We start from the raw sequence: 27,652 nt of genomic DNA on the forward strand, positions 1-27,652 counted from the left end.
TAGGTCTTAAATCTTTGGGATCAGAAAAAGTGTTCGCTGTAAATAAAGATCGTTATAACCGGTGTTCGTTATAAGCGTACTGTAGTACTTTTCGTACGCCTAAGTTCAAACTTCCAAAAACACCACTTTATATCAATTCTACTTCTCAACGTTAATTCGTATTTCAAATTTTTATACAAATATTTTACATTTGAGCACTTTTTGGATACTTATAGTTCGAATTTCAAAAAAAAAAAAAAAAAAAAACAAAAAAAAAAAAACATTCCATCGGTTCGCCAAATATAAATGGTACCATTTGTAGTGACATAACATTTCAAGATTCTAGCTTCAGCCCTTAATCTGGGCGTAGATGAATCGTTAAGCCAGTCCATCAATTTACTCTTTTATTAATATAGATATTACCTACCAGTTATGTACTATTTTCGAATCAAAAATAAATAGGTTTTTGGAAATTACAAATTCGCGTTAAGCGGATGCTATGTTGACAGGCTTCGAAAGTATTAATGAGCACATTCAATTCACATTGTAGCATATGTAGGAGTATTTCTTCCATTTACATGTACTGCAGCTGCCCCTTTCTATTATTTATAGGGTATATCGCAATCAATCCCGCCGTCTATAATCTTTCATATTTCTTTTTCAAACAGAAAACCCCCCAAAAAAGAAATATTAAATGTGGTGTTATTAACTGCCATGTCCAATTTGTTTAAAGTGTTGCATGTGTTGTATAGCTGTTTGGGTTTTTTTGATGGAATATCGTTTGCGAAATTAATTTTTAGTGTTTCTTTTCGTTTAATGGCTGTGGTAATTACACGTACGCTGCTAACATCAACTCGAAGTAATTTTTCGCACTAGAAAAAGTAGATCAAATTTTTATTTTACAGTCATTATAATTATCTAGGCAAATATCACATTAAATTTATTTTAAATAATAGTCTGTCAAAGATAGTTAAGAAGGACATTGAAAACGCAGATTAACAACGATTGGTTTGAAACATTGTATCCAAATGATGAATGAATTTTGAAAATATCATTGAAGGTAGGCTAATTGTTTTTTGATCTGAAGTGAAAACAAAATATAGAAACATTTTCAATAGATCTAAAAAATGTAGGACTGAAGTTTTGATGCTTTATACCATGCAAATTATTATGATTACAACACTTTCGTTTGAATGAGATATTTTAAATAAGTGTAAAATCATATCGATTACAAATATTTATTTTACATGGCGAGAATACTGGCAGATTTACCTGTATTTATTGAAATTTTATATTCGATTATATAGTCTCTATATGTGGCGCGGTAATTATAAGAGTATTCTCAATTGAAAAATCTGGCTACCAGCATCAAAATATTGAAAATTAAACGGGACATTTTTACCAAAGCTCTATCTCAATATTGCGAATATTTTTAAATCTACATGGAAATGTATTCTGATCATTAATTCGTCTCTTTCAATCGATACGATGAGCGAATATCGGTTCGGAACATTACCTAGTGGCAGCCAAGGTTCGCACCCGTCTTAATGTAGCGGCAAAGGTACAATCTAATGTAACACGGAAACTCGACGTCGAAAAGCTGCAAAATCAACATATAGCAGAAGCCTACTCCGCTCAACTTTCCCACTTGCTTGACTAAAGCATTCATTGTCCCGATAATAATATAGAAGCAAATGATAAAGAATTGCGCACTCCGTGAGCAAATCGAGATGTACAGGAGTCAGAATGAAGTCCGGAAATTTTACCAATGAGTAAAACACAACACCGAAGGCATTGGTGCGGACACATCCTCCAGTAGAGATGAAGATGGAAACCAGGCGTTAGGTATAGATAGCGTGTTGAGGATCTGGAAGGAGCATTTTGAAAAGCTTCTAGTATCAAATTGTGGCGGTGAAGAAGATACTCCAGAACTAATAAGAGATGACGGTATATATTGTATACCATCTAGCCGAGATGACGTCAGAGTAGCAATTAATCGGCTGAAGAACAATAAAGTTGCAGGTGCGATGGGTTACCAGGCGAACTATTCAAACCGGTGGTCAGATGCTTGTCAGGAGCATGTACCAGATATTTATTACAATTTGGCTAGAGGAATGCATGATTGGAACCTCAGCATTCTGTGTCCCGTTCAAAAAAAAGAGACTAGACGATATGTGCCAACTATAGAGGAATAACTCTTCCTCCCATCGCATATCAAGTGCAATAGAGCGTGCTGTGTGAACGACTGAAGTCAATGGTCAATGACATTATTGGACCATACCAATGCGGCTTCAGACCTGGCAAATCCACCATTGAGCAGATCTTCACTCTGCGCCAAATCCTGGAAAAGACCCATGAAAAACAAATCGACACATTCCACCTATTGGTTGACTATAAAGCCGCATTCGAGGTATTTTAAATCATGCCTGCGTTCGGCATTCCTGGAAAATTAAACGGCTATAACTTTAAGTTGCACAAGGTCAACAGTTAATGTCGGAAAGGACCTTTCGGAACCTTTCAATTCTGAACGAGGATTCAGACAAGGCGACAGTTTGTCGTTTGGCCTATTTAAAATTTTGCTGGGAAAGGTCATACGAGGTCATAACTTTAAGTTGCACAAGGTCAGCAGTTAAAGTCGGAATGGACCTTTCGGAACCTTTCAATTCTGAACGTGGATTCAGAAAAGGTGAAAGTTTGTCGTTTGACCTGTTTAACATTTTGCTTGGAAAGGTCATACGAGATGCAAATGTGAACCAAACAGTACACCAAATAGCATATGTTACTCGCCTACGCCGACGACATAATGGGTCGAACATTGCGAGCGGTTACACGTTTAAAAAAATTTAGAAGAAATCTGCCAAAGTGGGACTGGCAGTAAATGGCGAGAAGGCCAGGCTGATGGTATCAATGAGCAAGACGTCCAGTAGACTCGGATCAACTGTGGAACTTTAAAACTACAGCTTCGAGTTGGTGAAAGATTTTATATACCTCGGCACCGCCCATAAACAACACTAATAACATCAGCTTTGAAATTCGGAGGAAAATAGTGTTGGCCAACAAATGCTACTATGGCCTGAGTAAGCAACCCAAAGCAAGGACACCTCTCGCCAGACCAAGCTCACATTCTACAAGACGCTGATATTACCTGTGCTGTTGTATGTCTTGGAGTGTTTGAGAGAAAAATTCTTCGGATTATCTAAGAGCCGATCTGCGTCAACGGTGAATATTGTCGTCGAATAAACCATGATTTGCACCATCTTTTCTCGGAGATGGACATAGTCAGATGTATAGAGCTGCAGCGTCTACGTTGTTTAGACCATGTTGTGAGAATGGATAAAGATGCCCAGCCCAAAAGGTATGCAAAAGCGAGCCCACTGATGGTTTACGCAGAACGCAAAGGCTACGAATCCGATGGAAAGATCAAATAGAAGACAACTACTCGGAATATGGTCTTGGAATTTTTGTTAAGCTCGGCTTAAAAAACGGGTTGTTCCACACCGTTCTGTCGCAAGCCAGCAAAAGTAAAAAAGTAAAGTAATAATTCGTCTCCAACGAATCTTTAGAGGTGTTGGAAGCGCAATGCCCTTCACCTTATGGCATTTTATTCAAAACAGCAAACATATGTTACCCACGAAATTTGAAAATAAGTGTCGATGGATGCAAAGTGCAGATCGGATTTATCATCTGAATTCCATTAACATTTGGCACAGCTCTTTTAATCGATCCACGGAAGAACCGTGCAGATGTACCTCATATCTATATTTTCGTGCGATTTTATGTGTATGGTGAATTAAAGACTAAATGTTGGTCCTGCTGACACGTGGTTGAAATTGTCACTTTATACCCTGCAAGGTGCTACTACCCTCTGAAGGAATCGAGATACACATGTATAGGTTTTGATTTTAAAATTTAGGAGCTCTGTATAACAACTTAACTTTTTAAAAAAATAAATATTTCAGTCAAAAACTTTATATTGTGGTAGCATTCTGGTTTCGGAATTTAAGGAGAGGGAACATTGTTTTCCTTACACTTCATTGTATACAAAATTAATTTAGAGAAATCAATTTATAATATTATTTCATAGAAACCAACCAAGATAGAATCTAAATGCGACATAATTATCATTAAAATACCATGAACTTTAATTTCATATTCACGACATTAGATGGCATTTTGCCAAAAATATAAATAAATATTTATCATGACATTTGATGCTTGAAGTGTCAAACCAAAAAAAAAAAAAAAATAATAAACATTTCCATAGAACTTCAGCATAATTTTATAATTTTCGCCTAAAAACATTTAGATATTCAATTTGAGATAATATTCAATTATTATTTATTACCACGTTGCTTAAAGTGCTGACTTTGTGCCACTCCTCATAACAATTTTAGAACACTACAAAGATTCTTAAAGACACTTAATGTTGTTTATTCTAAAGAAACCAAGAAGTTATCCTACGGCTAAGATTCTCATGGTAAATTGGCCTGTAACGAATTATACAATATATTCTTTTCAGGGAAACTGATTATCGTCATTGTTGTCTAGTTTGCTAGCAATGGCCTCTTTAGTTAAATGCCATACTTGAAAATTCTAAGCACACACTCACTCACTTATTACCATGGACTATGGCAACATTTCAGTTGAAAATATTCTTAACGGGGCAAAGCAATGACACACCAGAACACATGGAACACGGGCACTTAAATGGCAAGAACCACCTAAAACCGTGACTCCTCTTGGCAATGCATTCATTCTCGCTGTTCATTGTCGTCGTTGTTGTAACGTCCTTGTTTTGTTTCTTCGCACACATAGTATTTAGATATGCCAAGTTTGTTGTTTAAGTCTTTTGTTTAGGGTAAACGTGCAATGGATTACATACGAGTGTGATGGCAGTCGTAGCATGCCTGGCGATTGTGTCTCTTGAGAAGTGTCATCGCGTATGCTTTTCGCGCCATTTAGGCATTTTTTATTTCCAGCATAAATTTCAATGTGTGTAGGATGTTAGCGTATTTAATGTCAAGATTAGTGTTGAAGATTCATTTTGATATAATTTATTATGTAGCTAAAATACGAACTAATGGAGAAACCTTGAGTTTTAATTAGTACTTTGTCATAGAAGGCATCAGAGACTATTTACTGAAGTGTTAATAAAAATAGAAAGGAATTGGTATAGAATTAAATATGTGCAGGGAAGTACACTTGACAAAAAACAAAAAAAAAACCTAATCAGTGTTTCTATGATTGATAGTATTAGAATAATTGTTTGTAATCAGAATGTTAGAGTCGCTTTATGAAGGTACTGGATATTACTCTAAAAAATTCCAGCAAAAGTTTAGTATAAAACCAGTAAGAAAAGTTCAAAAGTCCGTCAGGGCCTATGATATGATACCCTTCACCTCTTTACCCTTAAGACATGCTGATATGTACAATATCCATTGAAACGGAATCGGACGAAAATAACTGTGTGACGTACATAGATATTTGAACTAAATTAAAACAACTCATACCCATACCATTCTGAAATTTATGAAAACTTTAATCTCAATCAATTGTATGAATCGAATCACGGATGACATCCATTGGCATACATTAGCAGTATGGTGCTAAATTTACGTAAAATCACACGAAACTATATGATAGCTATATCTAAATCTGAACCAATTTAAACAAAACTTCGTATACATCACTCAGGACCTAATTTAGTACTCTGTGCAAAATTTAGTCTCCATCGGACAAACTTTGCAGTATGGTGCTCCATTTACATAAAGTCGGACGAAACTATATATTGGAGCTACATCTAAATCTGAACCGATTCCAATAAAACTTCGCGTACATCAATCTGTACTTAATTCAGTAAGCTGTGTAAAATTTGGTCTCAATCGGACCAATATTGGGAGTTTGTTGCACTATTTACATTAAATCGGACGAAACTATATATGAGAGCTATATCTAACGGCAGACGGACATGCATAAATCGACTCAGAGGTTATTCTATGCATATTCTCAAAAGAAACCATGGCCTATTTCGATTCGTTTTGCCTGCTACAAACATATGTACAAAGACATAATATGCTGTACCACAGGGTAACAGTTTGATATGAATATTATTTTTATTGTTTGATACAGTCTGGTTCCGTCTCTAAGTTGAGAAATTCAACCACAGACCTTCAGGAGTAAGTCAAGTAGGTTTGCAGGGCAATTGAATAAGTGCATTGTGGTATGAGGGCCCTTACAACATGAAGGGCAGACATTCTGCACGTGATTATCAATCCAATTTCCAATACGAATTGAAACGACTGCGCCATCTTAAATCACTCTGGTTTGTCTGAGCAGCTGACGTTCATCAGCTGCAATGGGTGGAGGTGAACTCGGAGGACGGATTCACTTTGTATTCGTTATTCTGGTTTGTCTGAGCAGCTGACGTTCATCTGCAGTGATGGATGGAGGTGAGCTCGGAGGACGGATTCACTTTGTATTCGTTATTCTGGTTTGTCTGAGCAGCTGACGTTCATCTGCTGTGATGGATGGAGGTGAGCTCGGAGGACGGATTCACTTTGTATTCTTTCAGCGCAGCGGTAACTGCATTAGTATACATGCTATTCAGGCGTGCTCGATAAGCAACTTGATCTAGAGGCTCCCTTTTATAACGTTGGACATCTTTCTCTAGATCATGCAGATACTTCCTAACACGTGTGGGAGGAGGAGATTAATTAATTATGATGGTTAAGATAAGTGTCCCTGAAACACCCGAACAGGTACTGTAACGAAACATATTGCTATGCTGGCGTAAGGGAAGTATCTTCGTCTTCTCATGAATATGGTCCACTGGTGTCATGAGGAGGCACCCTGTTGCAGTTCTCAGTACGGCGTTCTGACAGGTCGAAATACTTCTCACTTTGTAAGAGGTCAACAAGGTTGCCTTATATGCTCCCCAAGTGCTTTTCAACTTATCACAGATAGCTGTGGTATGGGCGGACGATTTGGACTTGCTGTCGAATATGACCACGAGTATTTTGGGGTAGGTGTTCGGAATTGTGTGCCATTCGACCTGCACTTTCAAAAACATTCTCATTTCCGCAATCCATGTAGTGAACAATGTGACCGAAAATTTCGTGGCGAATATTTTCTTATTGCTCGCGTGAAGAAAAGCTGTTATCTCGACATTCAAGCTTACAAATATGTCCTCAACAATAGGACCCGACGCCATGATCGTACAATCATCTGCATACTTAACGATCTCGATGCGGTCTGGAGGGAGTGGAATACCGGAACGGTAGAGATTAAACAGTTCCGGATACATCACTCCACCCTGAGAAACTCCATGTTTCACTCCGGAACTCCACGAACGATTGACATCCATACATATAATTGATTATCCAACGTTTCAGTGTGCCATGACTAGACCTCGGATTTATGCATATTTTTTATGCTTTATCCGATTGGACTCAAATTTTGTATTTAGGCGTTTCATGCTCCAATTGATCGATATTTGGGGTCATGTTAAAAATATGCAAAAAATATAAAAATATGCAAAATATGCAAAAAATATGCACGGTATGCTAGGTCGATATGCAATAAATATTTGCATAAAATATGCAATATATAGGCAAAATATAGGCAAAAATATGCAAAATATAGGCAAAAATATGCAAAAATATGAAAAATATGCAAAATATGCAATATATCCAAAATATGCAAAATATAGGCAAAAATATGCAAAATATGCAAAAAATATGCAAAAATATGCAAAATATGAGCAACACATTTCACATATGCAATCATTTTAATCAAAAAAAAAAAAAATGATTTTTCATAGTAATGTTTTAAATTTTTATACAATTTGTGTGCTTTCTTTATTTTTAAGCTATAGAAATCAAATTTTGTATGTATGCGTTTCAAAAAATGAAAAATTTGCTAAATATATGCATAAAACATCCAAACATATATAACCGTTATATGGGGATATACTAAAACCTGGACCGATATATCCCATTTCCAATACCAAACATCCTAGGAGTAATAATAATATATGTGCAAAATTTCAAAGTTCTATCTTTAATATTGCGACCTAGCATATTTGCATATTTGCATATTTTTGCATATTTTTGCATATTTTGCCTATATTTTGCATATTTTATGCAAATATTTATTGCATATCGACCTAGCAAACCGTGCATATTTTGCATTTTTTTGCCTATATTTTGCACAATTTACATATTTTTGCATATTGTGCATATATTTTGCATATTTTTGCATATTTTGCATATTTTTGCATATTTTATGCAAATATTTTGCATATATTTTGCATATTTAATGCATATCGACCTAGCATACCGTGCATATTTTTTGCATATTTTGCATATTTTTTGCACATTTTGCATATTTTTTGCATATCTCGTGCATATGCAATATATGCAAATATGCAAAAAATTAAAAAATATGAACCCTTCAAATAATTCTAAATCCTTTGAAACGAATTTGTGTCCAATCAGAATTTCGATATCTTCATTATTAAAAAATATGCAAATATGCAAAATCCGAGGTCTAGCCATGACTGAATGTATCAAAGGCTTTTGACAGGCCAAGCGCTACCAACACTTTTCTATGACACGGCCGGTTCTGGTTTAGTCCTCGACTTATATGTGTGTTTCTTACGGAACCATGTTCATGATTAGCAACTGGATAACTTTTCCTAATGAAGGGAGGGAGTATTCGCTACAGGGGACAACAATGAAATCGATTCATCATTCATTTGCTGCATTCTTGCCTGGCTACTTTCGCAGACCAACCTGCGTACTCTCCATGCTTCGGAAAGGACGTGGGTGGCACGGCAACATTCCGTCAGGACCCAACGTTTTAGACGACGTTACGGATGCAACGTCACTCAATATAAACTGTGGTGGTACCACCTCGGCGGAAAGAGATCTTATACGATGTAGTACTATTTGTTTCGCCTTGTCGCTCTCGGCATGCTCGCCAATCTGTCGGTTAAAATATGTAGCGCATCTCAAATTCGATAAATGTGACTCAGATCCTGTCATCCTTCTTACCAGGGTTTGAGAACGACATAACCGTTGCCCACTGTTTACTTACACCGGTTCCGATGTTGCAACTCTTCAGGTCCTCCAACCATTTATTCCGCATATGCTCCGCGACTAATCTGCTGACATCCAACGTGAGTTCCCTGGCCCTTTGGTTCTGTAGACCAACAGCTTCTGCTGGGAAATTAGGTCTTATCTCGGGTATTCGACCAGCAGGTATAAGAATAGAGGCTACATCTGCAATGATGTCTCAGAATTTCCTTTATGCTACCCGTGCATCTGAAGGAATTGAATGTTCTCTAAATCGCTAGTTGGTGAACTCTCTGAATTCTTGCCAGTTGGCTTTCATATGGCTAAGAAAAGTGCGGCGTTTAGAGATGATGAAATCGGAAGGTCTGCATATGGAGATGATTATGGTGATTGGTCTGAATCCAGAGAAATGGCAGGCTGCCAGTTGACGTCATGTATAAGACCTGGTGACACAATGGTAAGGTCTGGCGAACTGTGACACTCTCCCCTTATTCTGGTGGGGACATCCTTATTTATCTTTCAGAACGTGAAGCTATCAATTTGCTCTGCCAGCAATGTTCCCCTCTGATCATTATCTAGGACAGAATGCCACAACAAATGGTGGAAGATAATGTTAGGCATATAAAGCGGTTCACAACTATTACGGCATTAACACATTTAACTGCTACCCCTATACATTCCATGTATAGGTCTCTAACTCAAGCGAGGTAGGTCTGAATTGAACAGAGAGGTCCATTAGGATGCCTGGCTCCCACCTCCACCTCTGGTGCAATCCTTCCTCAGAACGTTGTAAAAATCACAACGCTGTAGGCTAAATAGTTTCCTGCACCGCCGCGACCAAGATATTCTTTCGATTCATGAAGTCCACTATCTCATCTATTTTTCCTCAAAGACCGTTACAAATATATTGCAGAAACGATGCACTGGAGTAGGAATAGCTACGTGTGGTGTTAAATGCTGTATATACTATATTAGGGTAACATCGGTTGAAAAATGTGTGAACCTTAATCTGAATCGGTTTTCGTCAATTTCAAAAGAGTATATAACTTCAATATTATGAAGGAAGAAGAAGAAATATCGTATCATAATATCACGGAAAAATAGATTAATAGTATGCCATGTCTCGACTAGCTTCACTGTCCGACTTAAATGAAGATTTTGCACGTATGTTCTGGGTTCTGGTCAAAGACGATACTTTACATCCAGTCAACGGCAAATTAATTCAACCTTAGACAAATTTTAAATCTAAAGAGAATTGAATCTACCTAATGATATACTCCATTGCAACCCTAATGAAGTTCTCCATGAAAACCTTAATGTTTAAATTGTTATTCTGGTTTACTTCTAGTTGTAACCGTAGTATGCAATATATATTCCGACAAGTTGTATAACAAATGAAAACGATCGCATTGAACACCACCCTCAAGTGCATGTCTCACAATGCAAACATTTTATTTATTAAAATCTGTCATTCATTACTGTCAGAATATCAAATGTCTGTGCATGTTGGAACACACACACACTCCGATTTACATACCACGTTTTAAAGGTAGTTTATTGTTATTATCTTTGGCGATATCTTTTGATTTTAGTTTGCCAACTCATTTAATAGAAAATTAAATTGCTCTAGTTTTCACCACAATATAGAGCAAACCCCCCATCGAGGCAGGCAGCGAGTACTTCAAGAACAGTTCAATCGGTTGGTAGGTGTTTTATTTCCGTATGATTTCTGTTCTATAATGGTGTTTTGAAAATAATGGCATTTCTTTGACATGCGAATAAATGCTACAAAACGTGTCACGACTTTTGAAGTGTCATTTTGCAAATGTTGACAATTCATGACATTGTACAACTATTTTGTTTAGAAGAAAACAAAAACGAACACACAAACGGTTAAACTTAGTTTACTTTGTTACGCCACCCATTTGTCAATGTCCTATTAAATTAGCTCAAATGTGGATTTATATTTCACATTAAATTATTAACGAAGCTATAATTCAACTAAAACCATATTTGATTGAAGTTGATCCGTACATGGATATTTTCAACAGGTTGTTTGTTGTAACTAATTGTTGTATAATTTATGAAAATATTAATAATTAATTTAACAGAACATAACATTGTTGTAATTATTTATGAATTATTTGTTAATTGGAATTTTAAATATTGAACAAATAAAACTATTTCAGAGAAACCAAAAGGCAGCTTTAGATTCAAAATGAATAATCGATATGGTTCCAAAATACGATTTTTTATTAAGTTTTGTGAAGGCGTCTGAATGCGTTGTGCAATAATACAACACTGATAAGGAAAACAATCACTGTTCATAACTCTGACTGTTGTTTCGTTTCGTATTTTTCATAAAAAAACATAAGACCTTAGATATATGGCGGGTTATGCCATGATACATTTCTGTTAGTAATATTTAACACCCTTGGTTCCCATTGACTGTAAACTCTTATAAGAAGAAATTCAGTTTAAAAACGCGCCCATCATCCCAGAATACAGTTATATCTATCCAAAAAAGGGCTATTGCTGCAAATTTTTACCAAAATGTTTTTTACCTAATGTGAATCCAAAATACCTGCCTGTCGGTGCCCAAACTCCCCAAAATAACAGAATTGAGACGGACGGTTTATGTGGGCTCTCCTAGAATGGACAAATGTTTATAGGTTTTGGTAAGACGATTGGTGAAATTATGATAATTCAAACCACTAAATTATAGTTAATTGCTTAAAAAATAATTTTTGGTAGGAAAATGTGTAATCCAATGAAAACTCAATATACAAAATTACGCCTGACTATTTTGCAACCAGTGAGCGGAGCAGTATTTTCGGACAGGGCCGACCATATGACACCCTACATAACCACCACGAAAATCGAACTTTCTGCTGTTCTATATTCTGAATCTGCACCCTCTGCCCGATTATAGGTCAAGAGTTCCACTTTCTAATATGGAATATTTTCCATTTCTTTTTTCCCGAGGTGAATATTTACGCCATAAACTAAAAATTTCATCATCTCAATATCACCAAAAATTATTAGCGTCGTCCTTGTCCACAACCGGAACTTCATTGTCCGATCTTCATCAAAATAGGCATGCCTATTTTTTGACCCGGTACCCTTTCTGGAGTAAAATTTCGTGGTGTTTGGGTCATAATTATGGACTCTAGAGCGACCAGAAAAAGACAAAAAAGTTTTTGGTCCATTTCATCACCTAAATATTATCGGATCATTACCAAAAACAATAGGGGTCATCTTTCACCAGAACCGGTCCTACATGCAAAATTTAGTGTCGATTGGTCCATAACTGTGACCTGTATCGTGTATACAAATAATAATGGACAGACGGACGCATTTTTAGATCGACTCAGCTAGTTGAGATATGGCGATCGGTATACTTACGGGTCTAGGACCAATATTAAAGGGTTTATGGCCAATATTTCGCGGCGTTACAAACTCTAGGGGCTGTACAACGATATAATACCATGACAACATAGTTGTGTGGGACATAATAATTAAATACAAATGTTATCCCAAATAAGCCGCCAATTCTACGGTAGTTGTAGACGCAGGCACGATCAATCTGTTTGGTTTATTGCTTTAACTGGCAAAACCAACAACAACATCAACACATATAAGTGGGAAAAGTGTGCATTTGTCTGCAAATGACTTGTTAACCACGAAGTCAGACACCAACGAACTTCTCAATGAGGTGGTAGTACTGGTAATACAAGTACTTCGATTTGTTACAAGAGACATTTGGTTTTTTTGCAAAGAAGCTTAGTGGACAATACCATACTTTCCCCACTATTAAATAGTTAAAATTTTTTCAGTTCAAGATATAATTCGCATACGTGCACCTATACGTAACTTACAATGGATTACTATACAATTTTTACAAGACCTGTTGTATATATCGACTAAGATCGTGAGGCTGTATATATCGACTAAGATCGTGATCAGCAAGCTATGGACATATTGCAAGTCTGGAGTGACCGAGATGTTTGGAGTTGAGGTAGCAACGTACAAAACAGTGCTAATGTTTCTGAAAGGTATATTGGAATACAGCCGTTCTCCTTTCGTTCGTTCTGGTAAGAACGGTATTCCGTGTATCGTGATAATAGTTATCCTGGGATAACAATGACCGAGAGAATTTAATACGGACTGACTGGGCTGGGGTCTGTTTTTCCCTGCGAAAATTATAGAATACCTGTGTGATACGAAAGTAATGCGACAGGGTCAGAAGAAGCTACTGTTGTGTCACCGGTCGTTATGCTAGCGTGTTTGGCAGCATGTCGCATTGTATCCACAGATCCACTTGATCTTGGAATGAGTATGAGACTTCGACCTTCTGGGATAATAGTCGGTGCAATACTATCCTTTAGGTTTGTTTGTTTGCAGGTGACGGGCTTAGGAGAAGGACAGTCCATAGGGCAGCTAATCTTCATACATAGTCATCATGCAGGGAGGCATATTTATGGTGGGTGTGTTGATGTCTGCAACATCCTAGGTTGTCGTACCAATGTCTTCTCGCGAATTTCACTGTGGATATTGTGTAGGTTGTTGTATTGTCTGTTGCTGTGTTCCATGTGGGTCATTTCTGAAGTCCGAGAGGGAAGCATGTTAATTGTTTAAGTTCTTAGTCCACTCCTTCTGGTAACTCCCCCAGAAATGGACAACATTTTCAATATATTTTTAAATGCAATATAGGGCGAATGAAATGTCTGATTTGAACCTAACTTTTCACAACCTTTTATCTTTACCAAGCCCAGATCAAGTCCAAAAGTGTGTTCGTCGGTCCTCTCCTTCAATATGTATACCTTTCACCACACTGTGGTACAGGGTAATATGTCTTTGTGTATATGTTTGTAACAGGCAAAAGGAATCGAGATAGACCCATCGTTCCTTTTGAGAATATGCATAGAATCACTTTCTGAGTCGATTTACCTATGTCCGTCCGTCCATGTATTTTTGTGAACAAAGTACAGGTCACATTTATGATCCGATGTGGATGAAATTTGACACAGTTCACTTATTTGGCCCACGGACGAACCCTATTGAAATTGCAGAAAATCGGTTCAGATTTAGATTTTATGTGAATGATGCACCAATGTGCTATATATCTTTCGATTTGCTGAATTGGGTGTAGAATGATGTGTGCTAAGTTTCGATAAAATCGGTTCAGATTTAGATGTAGCTCCCATATATTTTCTTCCGATTTTATGTAAATGCTGTACCAAAGTCCCTATATATCTTTCGATTTGCACGAAATTTGGCATTGGGTACTGAATTGGGTGTAGAATGATGTGTGTTTAGTTTGGTGAAAATCGGTTCAGATTAAGATATAGCTCCCATATATATTTTCGTCCGATTTTATGTAAATGGTGCACCAAAGTCCCTATATATCTTTGGATTTGCACGAAATTTGGCATTGGGTACTGAATGTTCTTTCGAAAAGGCGGAGTATGTTAGGAGACATATATAAAATATACCCAAAGTTGTGAAGGGTATCATATAGTCGACCCCGACCGACTTTACTACTTTACTTACTGGTTAAAATATTCAACAAAATACAATCGATTTACAAACGACTCTAAACTTGCCCAACTGAAATGTAGTATGGTTTCCAGTTCACATATTCAAGTTTGTTCCATGTTATGTCAGTGTTCTTTCGAAAAGGCAGAGTCTGTTAGGAGATTTATATAAAATATACCCAAAGTGGTGAAGGGTATCATATAGTCGGCCCCGTCCGACTTTACTACTTTCCTTACTGGTTAAAACTTGGAAATGTATTTTGAAGCGAATTGAATTACCGATTTAATAAACATTTTTTCCGAAACTTCTTTGATGCAAAGCATACACCTTATATCATTTATAACTGCTCATGAATCGGAACATCATGTAAAATAATACGATTCATAATTCCAACAGTACTTTGATTAAAATTAATAATACTGTGACACAAAATCAAGGTCACGGTCTGGGGCTGGAAAATCCTTATGGGGATGAAAGCCTTGGGGACAGAGACGTACGCAGGTCTGCTACTTTATTTGGAATACTTCGAGAAGCAAATTAATCTTTCAAACGACTACATTCATATTGTAAAATACGATCTACGAATCTATATAAGACATATTAGAATCGTCGGAAGAAATATGGGAAAATGGTAAGACGTAATTTGGATTTATTTCTAAGCAGAAGAAATTTCAGTGCCACATGTACAAGTCAAATGTTATGTGTTCGAACTCCATGTTTGGATGAAATAATTCTAAATTTGACAAGCAGGTTTCTGGAAATGAAAAAAAATAATTAAAACATTATCGGTATTGGAAATTGTGTGCTCAATATCTCTTAAATTTTTCACTGCATTTCAGACTTAAATTATACCGAAGATCTTACATACATATTCCATAAAATTATGAGACCCCTATGTTTCTTCAAATTTGATTAGTTCAATCAACTTCCAATAATAAATATGATGCTTCAAAATTATAAATAAAATTCTCGAACCCCAAAAGGTCATGGATGACATACGTTGATTACTTTACTTAACCCCTCTAATTATATCACTCATATAACAAAAGACTCCACAAATTAAGTTAACATTGTTTTTTAATAAATTACACCTATGACTAATATATTACGGTTGATAATTATATTTTTCCTAGTTGTGGCTAATCACAGCCATCATCGCTGTCAGAATTTGCAACATGTTGAAATTAATCATAGAATACTTCTGGGTTCCGATACTCTTCTCCATTTGTTTTCGTGGCCAAGAACTAACAAAGAAAATGTTTACTTGACCTTTTGTGTTCATTCACATCCAAAGTGGCGTCTGTCGGTCTGTCCATGTTTTTTTTTTTCTTCTTCATCATTTCGCATCATAGCATCATAATGGCAACTATGATGGTAGTATAAACATTAACGCCCAGTGGATAATGTTTGCAAGCGATTCTAACAAACCCAGTTAGTCAAGCGGGCGGAGAGTCAGCAGCAAGTGATTTTGAACATGTGTTCTAACAACACCAGTTAGCCATGTTTCAGCGTAATTTAATTTTGCTAACTGAAAACTTCTTCTTCTAGTCATCTGAGATCATCGTGAGGAGGATTTCAGACCAGCAGCTACCATGTCCGTTCACCATAACTCGGTGCTAACAAAGCGTATATAATTTATGGGAATCTACACACGAAGACACACACACACACTCACTTCTTGCTTACATAGTCATTATAAGCTTGAATTATGCTATCATTAAGAATAGAACTCTTGTAGCCGCAATAACAACAGCAAGCGGCAGTCAAGATTCTTACTTTTGTTTTGTTTGTTTGCCTGGTTGGTTGGTTGGTTGGTTGGGTTATTTTATTTAATTTTCATGACACCCATTCTTTATAATAATGATTATTTGTTTTAATGTTTGTAATTATTTTTTGGATATATTATTTTTGTTGTTGTTGTTGTTGTTGTTAATTTTTTGCAACTGACTATGACTTGTTTTAAGAACAATGAAAATCAAGGTTAAATAATATTCGTTGAATGTCTTTGTTTGTCCAGCTGTTAGATGATGAAGATATATACATATATATTTTTGAAAACAATAAACCGCGACATTGATCTAAAGATAAATACTATTAAAATAATTCTCATAGTCGGGGTATCGGTATGATTTATGAATCACTTGTGTAATAAGTAAATATAATTAGCCATTGATTCTTACATGTTGGGAATATTCGATCGATCGGTTAATACCAGCACAACCATGAGCTGGAGTTTTAAAATGGATCGAGGTTTCTGGTATGAAGATTAGGCAACCAATGAGAATCTGAAATCTTATATTACAGCTAATTTGGTAAAAAGGCGTCATATGGAGGCTAACTACAAACTTAGGCCTGTAATGATATATTTACTAGGAAGATTTCCTACCGAATAAGAATAGAAAGTATAAAATTATAACCAATTTGGTTGAAAATTGTGACCAAACTCAGACATTTTGGTGGTATTGGACATATTGGGGGTAAACCAATATGAATTTTTCGGTAGAAAGATTTGGTACTCGCATTTTACCCGTAATACTAAATTGGTTAAAAATCGTGCCCAAAGTCAAAGTATAAAATTCCGATTTTTTCATGTCATGTCGAGCATGATTTGGTAAAAACTCTGAAATTCGAAAAATGTTTGTCAAACTTTCTTTCAATCCGAAAATGGAATTTATAGACCCACTCCCGGTAGTACCTTCTCCTTATGGGGTCAAGATTTTTTTAAATGTGTAAATCTACTACGAAGCTTTTTGATTATCCAATTTGACCCCAACTTCGCATAAAAGTAATATTCTTAAATCAGTTGGGAACGTTCAATAGTTGGACGGAGTCGAATATGTGATACCCCTCATTACTTTGGTACATACAAAAGATGCTTATATGTACAATATCCTGTAGATAGGATAGACATAGCATCTATGGAGGACCACCGAAATAGAATCGGACGAAAATAACTGTGTGAACTACATACATATTTGAATTAAAACCAGTAAGGAAAGTAGTAAAGTCGGACTGGGCCGACTATATGGGTATATTCTACATATGTATTCCATGAAATTGAACGAATTTAAATATGTGATCTTTATCTATAAGTACACCGACTAACATCAATCCCAACACATGTCATTCTTCAACTAATTCTAAATTTTATAAACAGATTTAAAGCAAATTTTACACTCGCTTTCGTATGCTTCACTGTTTAAAATGTAATATCAATCAGGCCCCCATTGATTATTTGGTGTACTATAAACATGAATAGATCGAAATTATATATGGAAGCAACGCTATATCTAAATCTAAGCCGATTTCAAGGAAACTTGGTTCAGATTAATTTATACTCGTATTAATTTCAGTACGTTGTGTCAATCGGCCTAGCTGTGGGTCTTTAGTGCACCATTTGCTTAAAATCGGACGAAAGTATATATAGGAACTGAACCGATTTCAAGAAAACTTGACATACGAAAGGTTATTACAACTTCAGTACATTGTACAAAATTGTGTGGCAGTCGGCAAAACTTTAGGTCTATAATGCGCAATTTACATTAAATCGGACGAGAATATATATATATATATATATTTTTTTTTTGCCCCATTTACCTTAAATCGGAAGAAAATATATATGGGAGCTTTATCTAAATATGACCCGATTTTCTCGAGACTTGACACACGACATTCTAGATTCAATTAACTACACTATGCAAAATTTCGTGCATATCGAAACGTATATAGGGACTTTGGTCACCATTTACATAAAATCGGACGAAACTATATAAGGGAGCTATATCTTAATCTGATCTGATTTTCACGAAACTTAGCACACATCATTCTGGACCTAATTCAGTACCCTTTGCAAAATTTCGTGCAAATCGAAAGCTATATAGGGACTTTGGTGCACCATTTACATAAAATCGGATGAAACTATATACGGGAGCTATACTTAAATCTGATCCGATTTTCTTAATAAATAAATGCGACCTGCATTTTGTTTATAATTTAACATGGACAAACTGACGGACGGACATTCATAAATCGACTCAGAAAGTGATTCTATGCGTTTCTTTTTGCCTGTACAAAGACATAACACCCTTTACCACAGTGTGGTAAAGGATAAAAAAACCATACAAATACTATTTTAAAATCTATGAACAATTGAATGCCAATCATTTGTATGAAATCCAAAGTTTTATCTCGACCGGAGAAACGTTTATTATTTAGTGCACAATTTGCGTGAACATCTGAATATATTTTACAAAATCCAATACATTTTTTATATTGATCAATTTGGTACGTTGTAATAAAATTCGGAGTTTGGTGACCCATTTACATAGGATGGGACGAAAATATATATGGGAGCTATATCTGAACCTATTTCACTTCAATACGCAATGCACTGCAATACGCAAAACTTCATGGACGTCAACTTGTAGTACATAAAATCAGACAAGGAGGTATATTTAAATATGAACGATTCCAACAAAACTTTGCATACATCAATCAGAACATAATCCGGTACTCTGTGCAAAATTTTGTCCCATTCGGACATATATTGGGGTTTGGTTCACCAAACTATACTGGGCAAACATTGGCAATATGATGCTTCATTTACATAAAATCTTACAAAACTATACCTGGGAGGTATATTTAAATCTTAACCGATTGCAACAAAACTTCGCATACATTAATCAGGACCTAATCTAGCACTCAGTTGGGCAATGAGACGGAGCGATATATATATATGGGACCTATATCTAATTCTGAACCATGTATTATTGCGAACAAAATATAGGTTGCATTTATGATCCGAATCGCATAAAATTTTGCACAGGCACTTATTTCTTGCACCAAAGATCCAAAATGTGGCCGATTGGCACAAAATTGTGCAAAGAGAACTGATGTTTGTATAGCCTAACTTCCGTCAGTTTTTGTTGGAATCAGATAAGATTTAGATATAGCACCCATATATATTTAACTAAATGTTGCACCAAAGAGTCAAAGGTTGGTCGATTGGCACACAATTTTGTAAAATATTCTAAAGTCCGTATAGCCTAAAGTGTTTCATGTTGTGTTGCAATCGGTTCAGACTCAGATATAACTGACATATATTATATATATTTCCGTCCGATTTTAGGTAAATGGTGCACCAATTTCCTCATGTTTGTTCGATTGACACGAAATTTTGCACTATAATTCAAATTCAGACTACAATGAAGTTATTGCCTTTTGTTGAAATAAGTGCAGGTGCAGACATAGTTCCCATCTCTATTTCAGGCCGACTTCATGTTAATTGTGCACCAAATAATCAACGGGCGTACGATTGATTTGAACAACAAATGTATGTTTTAAATAGATTGAAATAACTTTATCCCATTGTACGCAAACAGCTCTAAATCTGCTTGAATCAAATGAAATTTAGCACAGGTTACAGAATGACATATGTATGGATTGATGTTAATCACATATAGATAAAAATCACATATTTAAGTTCGTTAAATTTCAGGCTAATGTTCCTTCATAAAGGCGAAGTCTGTTAGGATACAGCTGTTGAATATATTCAAAGTGACGAAGGGTATCATATAGTCGGCCACGTCCGACTTTACTACATTTCTTTTTTCTTTGAAATAAAAGTTCATATTATTTCGAACAATTATTTATATATATTGAGTTTATTTCACCTAACAAGTATTAAATATTTATTGTAATTCTTCTCTTTTCAGATGAGTTCCCCGAGGAAGACAGTGACATGCTTATGGAGCCAAATGATTTCTCACCCATAACCATTTTGCGCTCACAAGAAAGACAATTTTATGAACCACCTACCACAACAACAGCACAACACTTCCGTCCAATACAAAGTTCACGTTACAATGCAAGAGCTGATGTGCCGGAGCCAATACGTCGTGTTAACCCAGCAGATTCTCACAGTCAGGCAGCACAAAATTACTATCCACCCTTCTTCCGGGAGGCACCACCATCCGGACATTCTCGTCCATATTTCTCGTTACCCGATACGCCATTTGTACCCAAATATGCTGAAGCACGTCCAGAAGGTAATCTTGGTCCTGGTCTGGCACCGAATCAAAAACAAGGTGGCTACGATGCTTCCATATTAGGTTCGGGAGATTTTGGTGTTATACGTGGTGGCACATTCTATCCCGAAGAAGAAATGCCCTATCATCCAGAAGACACTGTTGATTTTGTACAAAAATACACATATCCCGAAGAGCAGTTTGCACATTTCCGTGATTTTGCCGATATTAATGTGCCTGTGGATACTGCGTTCTCACATTTTGTTGTGGTGTATCAGGCCAAGAACTCCACCAAACCCAGTAATCATCCACATCCGAAAAATATTTTTGAACAATTGGAATTGCTGGATAAGGAAAAGGCCGCCGAAGAAAAGAAACTCAAAAAGGCTAAACATTCAAGTAAATCCAAAACGAAATTGGTCAAAACAAAACTGCAACAAAAGAAATACAAAAAGAAATCGGTACATAAGGAATTGGAAGATGAACCATTGTTGGCTTTAAGTTAAGATAATCGATTGAGTGAGTTAGTGAGCGGACGAAGAATGAGAATGTCGCATTATGACGAACAAAAACAAATTCTTAAAGACATTATTTTAATTTTAATTTATTAATTTTAATGAGAACAAAAAAAAAAAACTACACAAAAATTCAACACATATACACACATAATTCACACAAACACACATATATACATAATCATACATTTACAGCGTTTTATATAGTAGAACTGTTGTAGTAAATCGAAAGTTGTCAAAAGCATAACAATTACACAAAATCATCCAAATCATAAAAAATACATTTTTGTTTTGTTAAATTTCCGTTTATAAACTTTTAAGTTTAATGTACAAAATGCTACACATACAGAAATTCATACCTACATACCCTTTTGTACTTATTTTCCACAACATGGTTGCTATCATGGTGCACCTTAATTTGGATATGAGAAAGGTACAACTCGAAAATGATGGGTCTATGTGTATATTCTCCCCTGTGTGACGTCAGTGTATCGAGTGAAGACCTGCAAGGATATATATTTTTCAGGACCTATTCCACATCGATTCTGCCACCGAAAATCGTTGACCACGATTTTTTCTTCATGTTTGTTATGACAAGATTCGTCTTTCCTTGTGTGTTTTTCGAATTTCCCAAAGACTTCAGGTAAAAAATGTGGTGCACCACTTAGAATTAACCGTCCAATGTTGTTTAAGCAGAAGAGTGAAATGATCAACTTCGCCGAAGATTTCTTCCTGATGTGTGGGAATAAAAAGGAGTCATTGGGAGCCATGTCAAAACTGTATGGGGTTTGGATTGATACATCAATGAGCATTTTTCGTTTTTTTTTAATTTTCCCGAAGATTTCAGCCAAACAGAATTTCCTACGTTGCTCAAGATTTCTCATCTGTTTTTTACCAATCGACACGATCCTTTGAACACTGGATTAGACCAAAAATATATAATAGCCTTCGAAGCAATACTCTGAATCGATGTAGGAATATCCATTATTTCTCCTCCACGAAAAATAATCATGAGCAGACTTATTAGTCAGCGTACAATCATATACAGGGTTGCCCATATTCGACGGACCCATGTTTTTTTTTTAATCAAAGGAAAAATAAAAATTTGACGGTTGGCAATGTTAATCATTTAATTTGTTCCAAATAGATTTGTTTACATCCATTTTTGAATATGATATTTCTCAAATGGCCGCCTCTGGCGTTGATGACGTATTGTGCCCTTTTTGCTGCATTTTCCATCGTTTTGCCAACATTTTGGCCGGAATAACGGCTATTTCTTCACGAATGTTGTCCATGAGCTCTTCTACGGTCCTTGGCTTGTTAACGTAAACCTTTGACTTCAAATATCCCCACAAGAAGAAGTCAGGCGGCGTCAAATCGGGCGAACGCGATGGCCAGTCCAAATCACCATTTTTCGACATCAAACGGCCCGGAAACAAGTTCTTCAGAAAATCGATTGTTATGCGACTTGTGTGCGGTGGAGCGCCGTCTTGTTGAAACCAGAACTGCCTCATACGCTTTCGACGAATAATTGGAATTACAAAATTGGTCATCATGTCGCGATAACGTTCCTGATTGATGGTAACAGCACTAACGCTGCACCAAACTGTGACTTTTTCGTCATAAAGAGACACTTCTTAAATCTTCTGAGGATTTTTAGTGGCGTAAAAACGGCAATTTCGCTTATTTACGGTCCCATTCAATGTGAAATGGGCTTCATCGGACATGATAATTTTGTTCCAAAATTGCTCGTCATCTTCGGCCATTTCGATGAGACTTTGGGCCCATTCCAATCGACGAGGCTTGTCCGCAGGCAACATTATTTGCGTCAATTGAATTTTGTACGGGAACAAATGCAAATCAATGCGAATAATCCGAGCCATGCCCAACTGCTGAGAACGGCGTTTTTGAGATGTTCTTGGGGACCTCAGAACACTGGCTCGTACGGTAGCGATATTTTATGGCGTTGCCAGATGGGTCCGTCGAATATGGGTAACCCTGTACAATCTTTGGCCTTTCTGTTCCAACTATTCTTCGGCAGAACAGTGACGTAAAACCTACTCATATTGGCTATACAGCAACGATAAAAAATTTCACATCGAATCATAATTGCAACAAATGTTAGGAACTCAATAAAACATTTTTTCCACATCTCACACCCCCTTTACATCATCTTCATTTTATACTCCATCCATGCATCTTCAATATTTCTCTCTCTCCCTATACTTTGTTTACATTTTCAAAACTTTCACTTGTACTTTCGTTTCTTCTTTCAAAATTTCCGTTCATTTATAGCCACAAATACAATACTCATTAATTAACTTTAGTTTACATCGTATGTTCGTATTTTTAGTTCATTTTATATTGTTTGTAAAAAAAAAATTGTATACATATATTGAGTTAAAAAAAAAAAATTATTTGCGTAATTTTCTTGTTTGTTTTGTTGAAAATAAAATATAAAAAATCATAATTAGTCTCTAAGCAAATTCATCTAAAAACACACATTTCATAAATATTGAATAAATTATTGTTTTTATATAAATAAAATAAATAAAAAATAATCTAAATTATGTTTTAGTAATTAAGTGGTGGTAAGTAAAATTTTAATATAAACAAGGGCAAGACAAAGGCGGAACTTATTAAACATAATATTTACTATATAAATCATAATAAAAATTATTGACAGAAACCAGTAAAATACAGAAAATATAGTGGTACTATTATATGGACGCCACCAAAAAGTTGACCATTATCGGAAATTGTTTATGAAATTTCGCGATGAAAAATAGTTTTCCAATCAATATTTTATATCCTCCGCCACAAGGTGGAGTGTATATTAGATTTGTCATTGCGCCATTCTTATAGAATGTTTTGCTTAAGATGTGGCCAATCAATTTCCAATTCTTACGTCAAATCTGCTTCTATATGAGCTCCCAGTTTGTTAGGTTCCACTGCTCTATAATGGACCAGCATATTCTGAGTATCATACTGCGGCATCTGGTTATGGATACTTATGGCTTTTGCGTGACAGTGTTAAACACAAGACAAGTTTCACCAAGACACGTTTGTAGACTCGATTTTATACAATGCATAAAATATTTTAAACTTGGTTTTCCTGGATACACATTTTTTTCGTCCGATTTAATGTAAATGGTGCACGAAAGTCCTTATATATCTTTCGATTTGCACGAAATTTGAGTCTAGAATTATGTGTGCTAAATTTCGTGAAAATCGATTCAGATTTAGATATAGCTCCAATTTCATGTAAATGGTGCACTAAAGTCCCTATATATCTTTCGGTTTGGACGAAATTTGGCATATCGTACTTAATTAGGTCTAGAATTATGTGTGTTAACTTTCGAGAAAATCGGTTTAGATTTAGATATGCTCACATATATATTTTCGTCCGATTAACGTAAGTGGTGTCCTTGTATACATTTCGATTTGGATGAAATTTTTCATAGCATACTGAAATAAGTCTAGACAGATATGTGTTAAGTTTCGTGAAAATCGGTGCATATTTAAATATAGCTCCCGACTTAATGCAACTGAAACACCAAAGTTCCTATACATTTTTGATTTGTACGAAATTGGCATAGCGTACTGAATTGAGTCTAGAATGATGTGTTAAGTTTCGTGGAAATCTGTTCAGATTTAGATATAGCTCCCACATATATACTTTCGTCCGATTTTGGTAAATGGTGCATATACCCAAAAGGGTGAAGGGTATCATATAGTCGGTCCCGTCCGTCTTTTGATATTTCCTTACTGGTTTTATTTTAGCTTTTAGATTACATTCGTTGCAGCCCCACCACTTGTTGTTACAATGCTTCCTAGGCAGTAGAAGCTATAGACGTATTCTATTGCTTAGGCATGTAGCATGATGTTTTCTGTACTGGTGTTTTTTATTTTCATGTATATCACATTACACGCCTTCTCCCTCATTATTAAATCGGTATGTATTTATACCCTTCACCACATTGTGGTACAGGGTATTATGTCTTTGTGCATATGTTTGTAACAGCAAAAGGAAACGAGATATACCCATAGTTCCTTTTGAGAATATGCATAGAATCACTTTCTGAGTCGATTTATGCATATCCGTCCGTCTGTTGGTGTTAAATTGTAAACAAAGTACAGGTCCCATTTATTTGGATGAAATTTGGCACAGCTCATTTGTTTGGCCTAAGAACGAACCCTATTGAAATTGGGAAAAATCAGTTCAGATTTAGATATAGCTTCCATATATATTTTCGTCCGATTTAAGGTAAATGGTGCACAAAAGACCCTATATATCTGTAGATTTGCACGAAAATTAATATAACGTACTGAATTAACCCTAGAATGATGTCTGCCAAGTTTCTTGAAAATCGGTCCAGATTTAGATATAGCTCCCTATATAGTTTCGTCCGATTTCATGTAAATGGTGCACCAAAGTCCATATATATCATTCGATTTACACGAAATTTGACATAGCGTACTGAATTGAGCCTAGAATGATGTCTGCCAAGTTTCGTGAAATTCGGTCCAGATTTAGATATAGCTCCCGTACATATTTTCGTCCGATTTCATGTAAATGGAGCACCAAAGTCCCTGTACATCCTTCGATTTGCACGAAATTTGGCATAACGTACTGAATTGAGCCTAGAGTGATGTCGGTCAAGTTTCGTGAAAATTGGTGCAGACTTAGATATAGCTCCCATATAGAGTTTCGTCCGATTTTATGTAAATGGGGCACCAAAGTCCCTATATATCTTTCGATTTGCACGAAATTTGGCACAACTTACTGAATTGAGCCCAGAGTGATGTCTGCCAAGTTTCGAGAAAATCGGTGCAGACTTAGATATAGCTCCCATATATAGATTCGTCCGACTTCATGTAAATGGTGCACCAAAGTCCCTATATATTTTTCGATTTACAAGAAATTTGGCATAGCGTACTGAATTGAGCTGAAATGATGTCTGCCAAGTTTCGTAAAAATCGGTCAAGGTTTAAATATAGCTCCCATATATATTTTCGTCCGATTTTATGTAAATTTAGTCCAGAATGATGTGTGCCAAGTTTCGTGAAAATCGGTTGAGATTTAGATATATCTCCCTTTTATTATAGATTGATTTTAAGTAATTGACGCACCAAGGAGCCAATATATGGGTGATAGTAACAAAACGTACTGAAATTAGTATAACCTAACCTGTGACAAGTTTCGTTGAAATCGCTTCATATTTGTATATAGCTTTCATATATATTTTCGCCCGATTTTAAGTAAATTGGGCATCAAACTTCTCATATTAGTCAGATTGACATCAAATTTTGCACACCGTACAAATTTGACCATAGAATTATGCTTTTGTCCTGTAATGTACCGAGAAAATCCTGGCATAATATCGAATGAAATTATTAAGTTTAAGTCTATGCAGACCAATGGTCAATAGGATGGGATAGAACAGTGGGAGTTCTGGAGTACTAGCAAAAGCAGTCGGCTGGGGGGTTCGAGTCCTGTCCTTCCTATATCCTGATTATCACTACAATAATAAATTAACTCCCTTTTTATTCTACGTTACAACATCTTATTTATAGAAATCATTAAAAAATCTGAAAAAAATAAAAAAAAACAAAATAAACCCCGACGTTTAGAATATTGGTTGTAAAATGATCCTCAGATATTCGGGCTTCTCCAAGATGTAGTGGAGCGCCTCGCCTCTATACCCTCTCCTTCCTATGTCCATTAGGCGACTAATTTGAATGGACCCCGAAAATAAGCAAAAGTTACATTATCATTCCATTGCTTCTGTTGTCATTTTTGAGGAACTCTAGGAAAAATACCTTAAGCCATCATTTTAATTTCAATTCACATATTTTTTTTATTTCTAATTATAAATTTTTAACAAATTTCTTTTAAATCACTATATTCTTTTTAGGTGAAAAAATACTAACGAAAAGCTAAAACTAACATTATTCTTAACAGTAACCTACTGTAAAGTAAAGAAATTGTATTACAACTAAATCAATCAAAAATTCATAATCAAAACAAACAAAAAAGATAGAAATGAAATTGTAGTAATAGATCATCAAACGCGCAAGAGCAAAACAAAACTGATAATAAACCATCAAAATGCAATTAATATAATTGTGGAGTACATCACTTCACTCAAAAAATCTATTGTTTATTATCAGCATTGATAAAGAAGAGAAGATAATTTCTCTTTCTATTTTTGTCTCATTTATTCGTAATGATGTAGCTCAAAAGAAAAGAAAAAAATTAAACTTAAATCGAAATTCATGCAAAAATCTCTGTTGTTCGAATTAAAAGATGTGAATATGATTTTTTCTTTTTAACTTTAACTTTTTACATTATATAATTTTAAATTTGTTTTAAAAACTAGAATAAGAAATTGAATAGTTTAATTTTTAAAATCATTTTCTCACTATAATTTTTTTCCAATCATATTTACACTTTTAATTCGTATTTTTTAAGCTACTTAATGCTGCTCTTGCTGCTATTAGTTCACTTAGTCAATAT

General features: G+C 35.6%; 1 protein-coding gene across 1 annotated transcript; it reads left to right on the forward strand.

Moving 5' to 3' along the window:
• The first annotated feature begins 20,310 nt into the window (after window positions 1-20,310).
• On the forward strand, window positions 20,311-21,132 carry LOC133327365 (uncharacterized). Its single transcript, XM_061535925.1, has one exon. It carries the CDS (start codon window positions 20,332-20,334, stop codon window positions 21,121-21,123), a length of 792 nt encoding a protein of 263 aa, XP_061391909.1. The 5' UTR covers window positions 20,311-20,331; the 3' UTR covers window positions 21,124-21,132.
• The last annotated feature ends 6,520 nt before the right edge of the window (window positions 21,133-27,652 follow it).

The sequence above is a fragment of the Musca vetustissima genome, unplaced genomic scaffold (genome assembly GCF_032173495.1).
Source record: "Musca vetustissima isolate MV318-11 ecotype Yass unplaced genomic scaffold, APGP_CSIRO_Mvet_v1 utg154269, whole genome shotgun sequence".
NCBI classification, from domain to species: Eukaryota; Metazoa; Arthropoda; class Insecta; order Diptera; family Muscidae; genus Musca; species Musca vetustissima.

What these genes read in the sequence shown, in the direction of transcription:
- LOC133327365 (XM_061535925.1), top strand. Translation starts at nt 20,332, where the DNA reads ATGCTTATGGAGCCAAATGATTTCTCACCCATAACCATTTTGCGCTCA.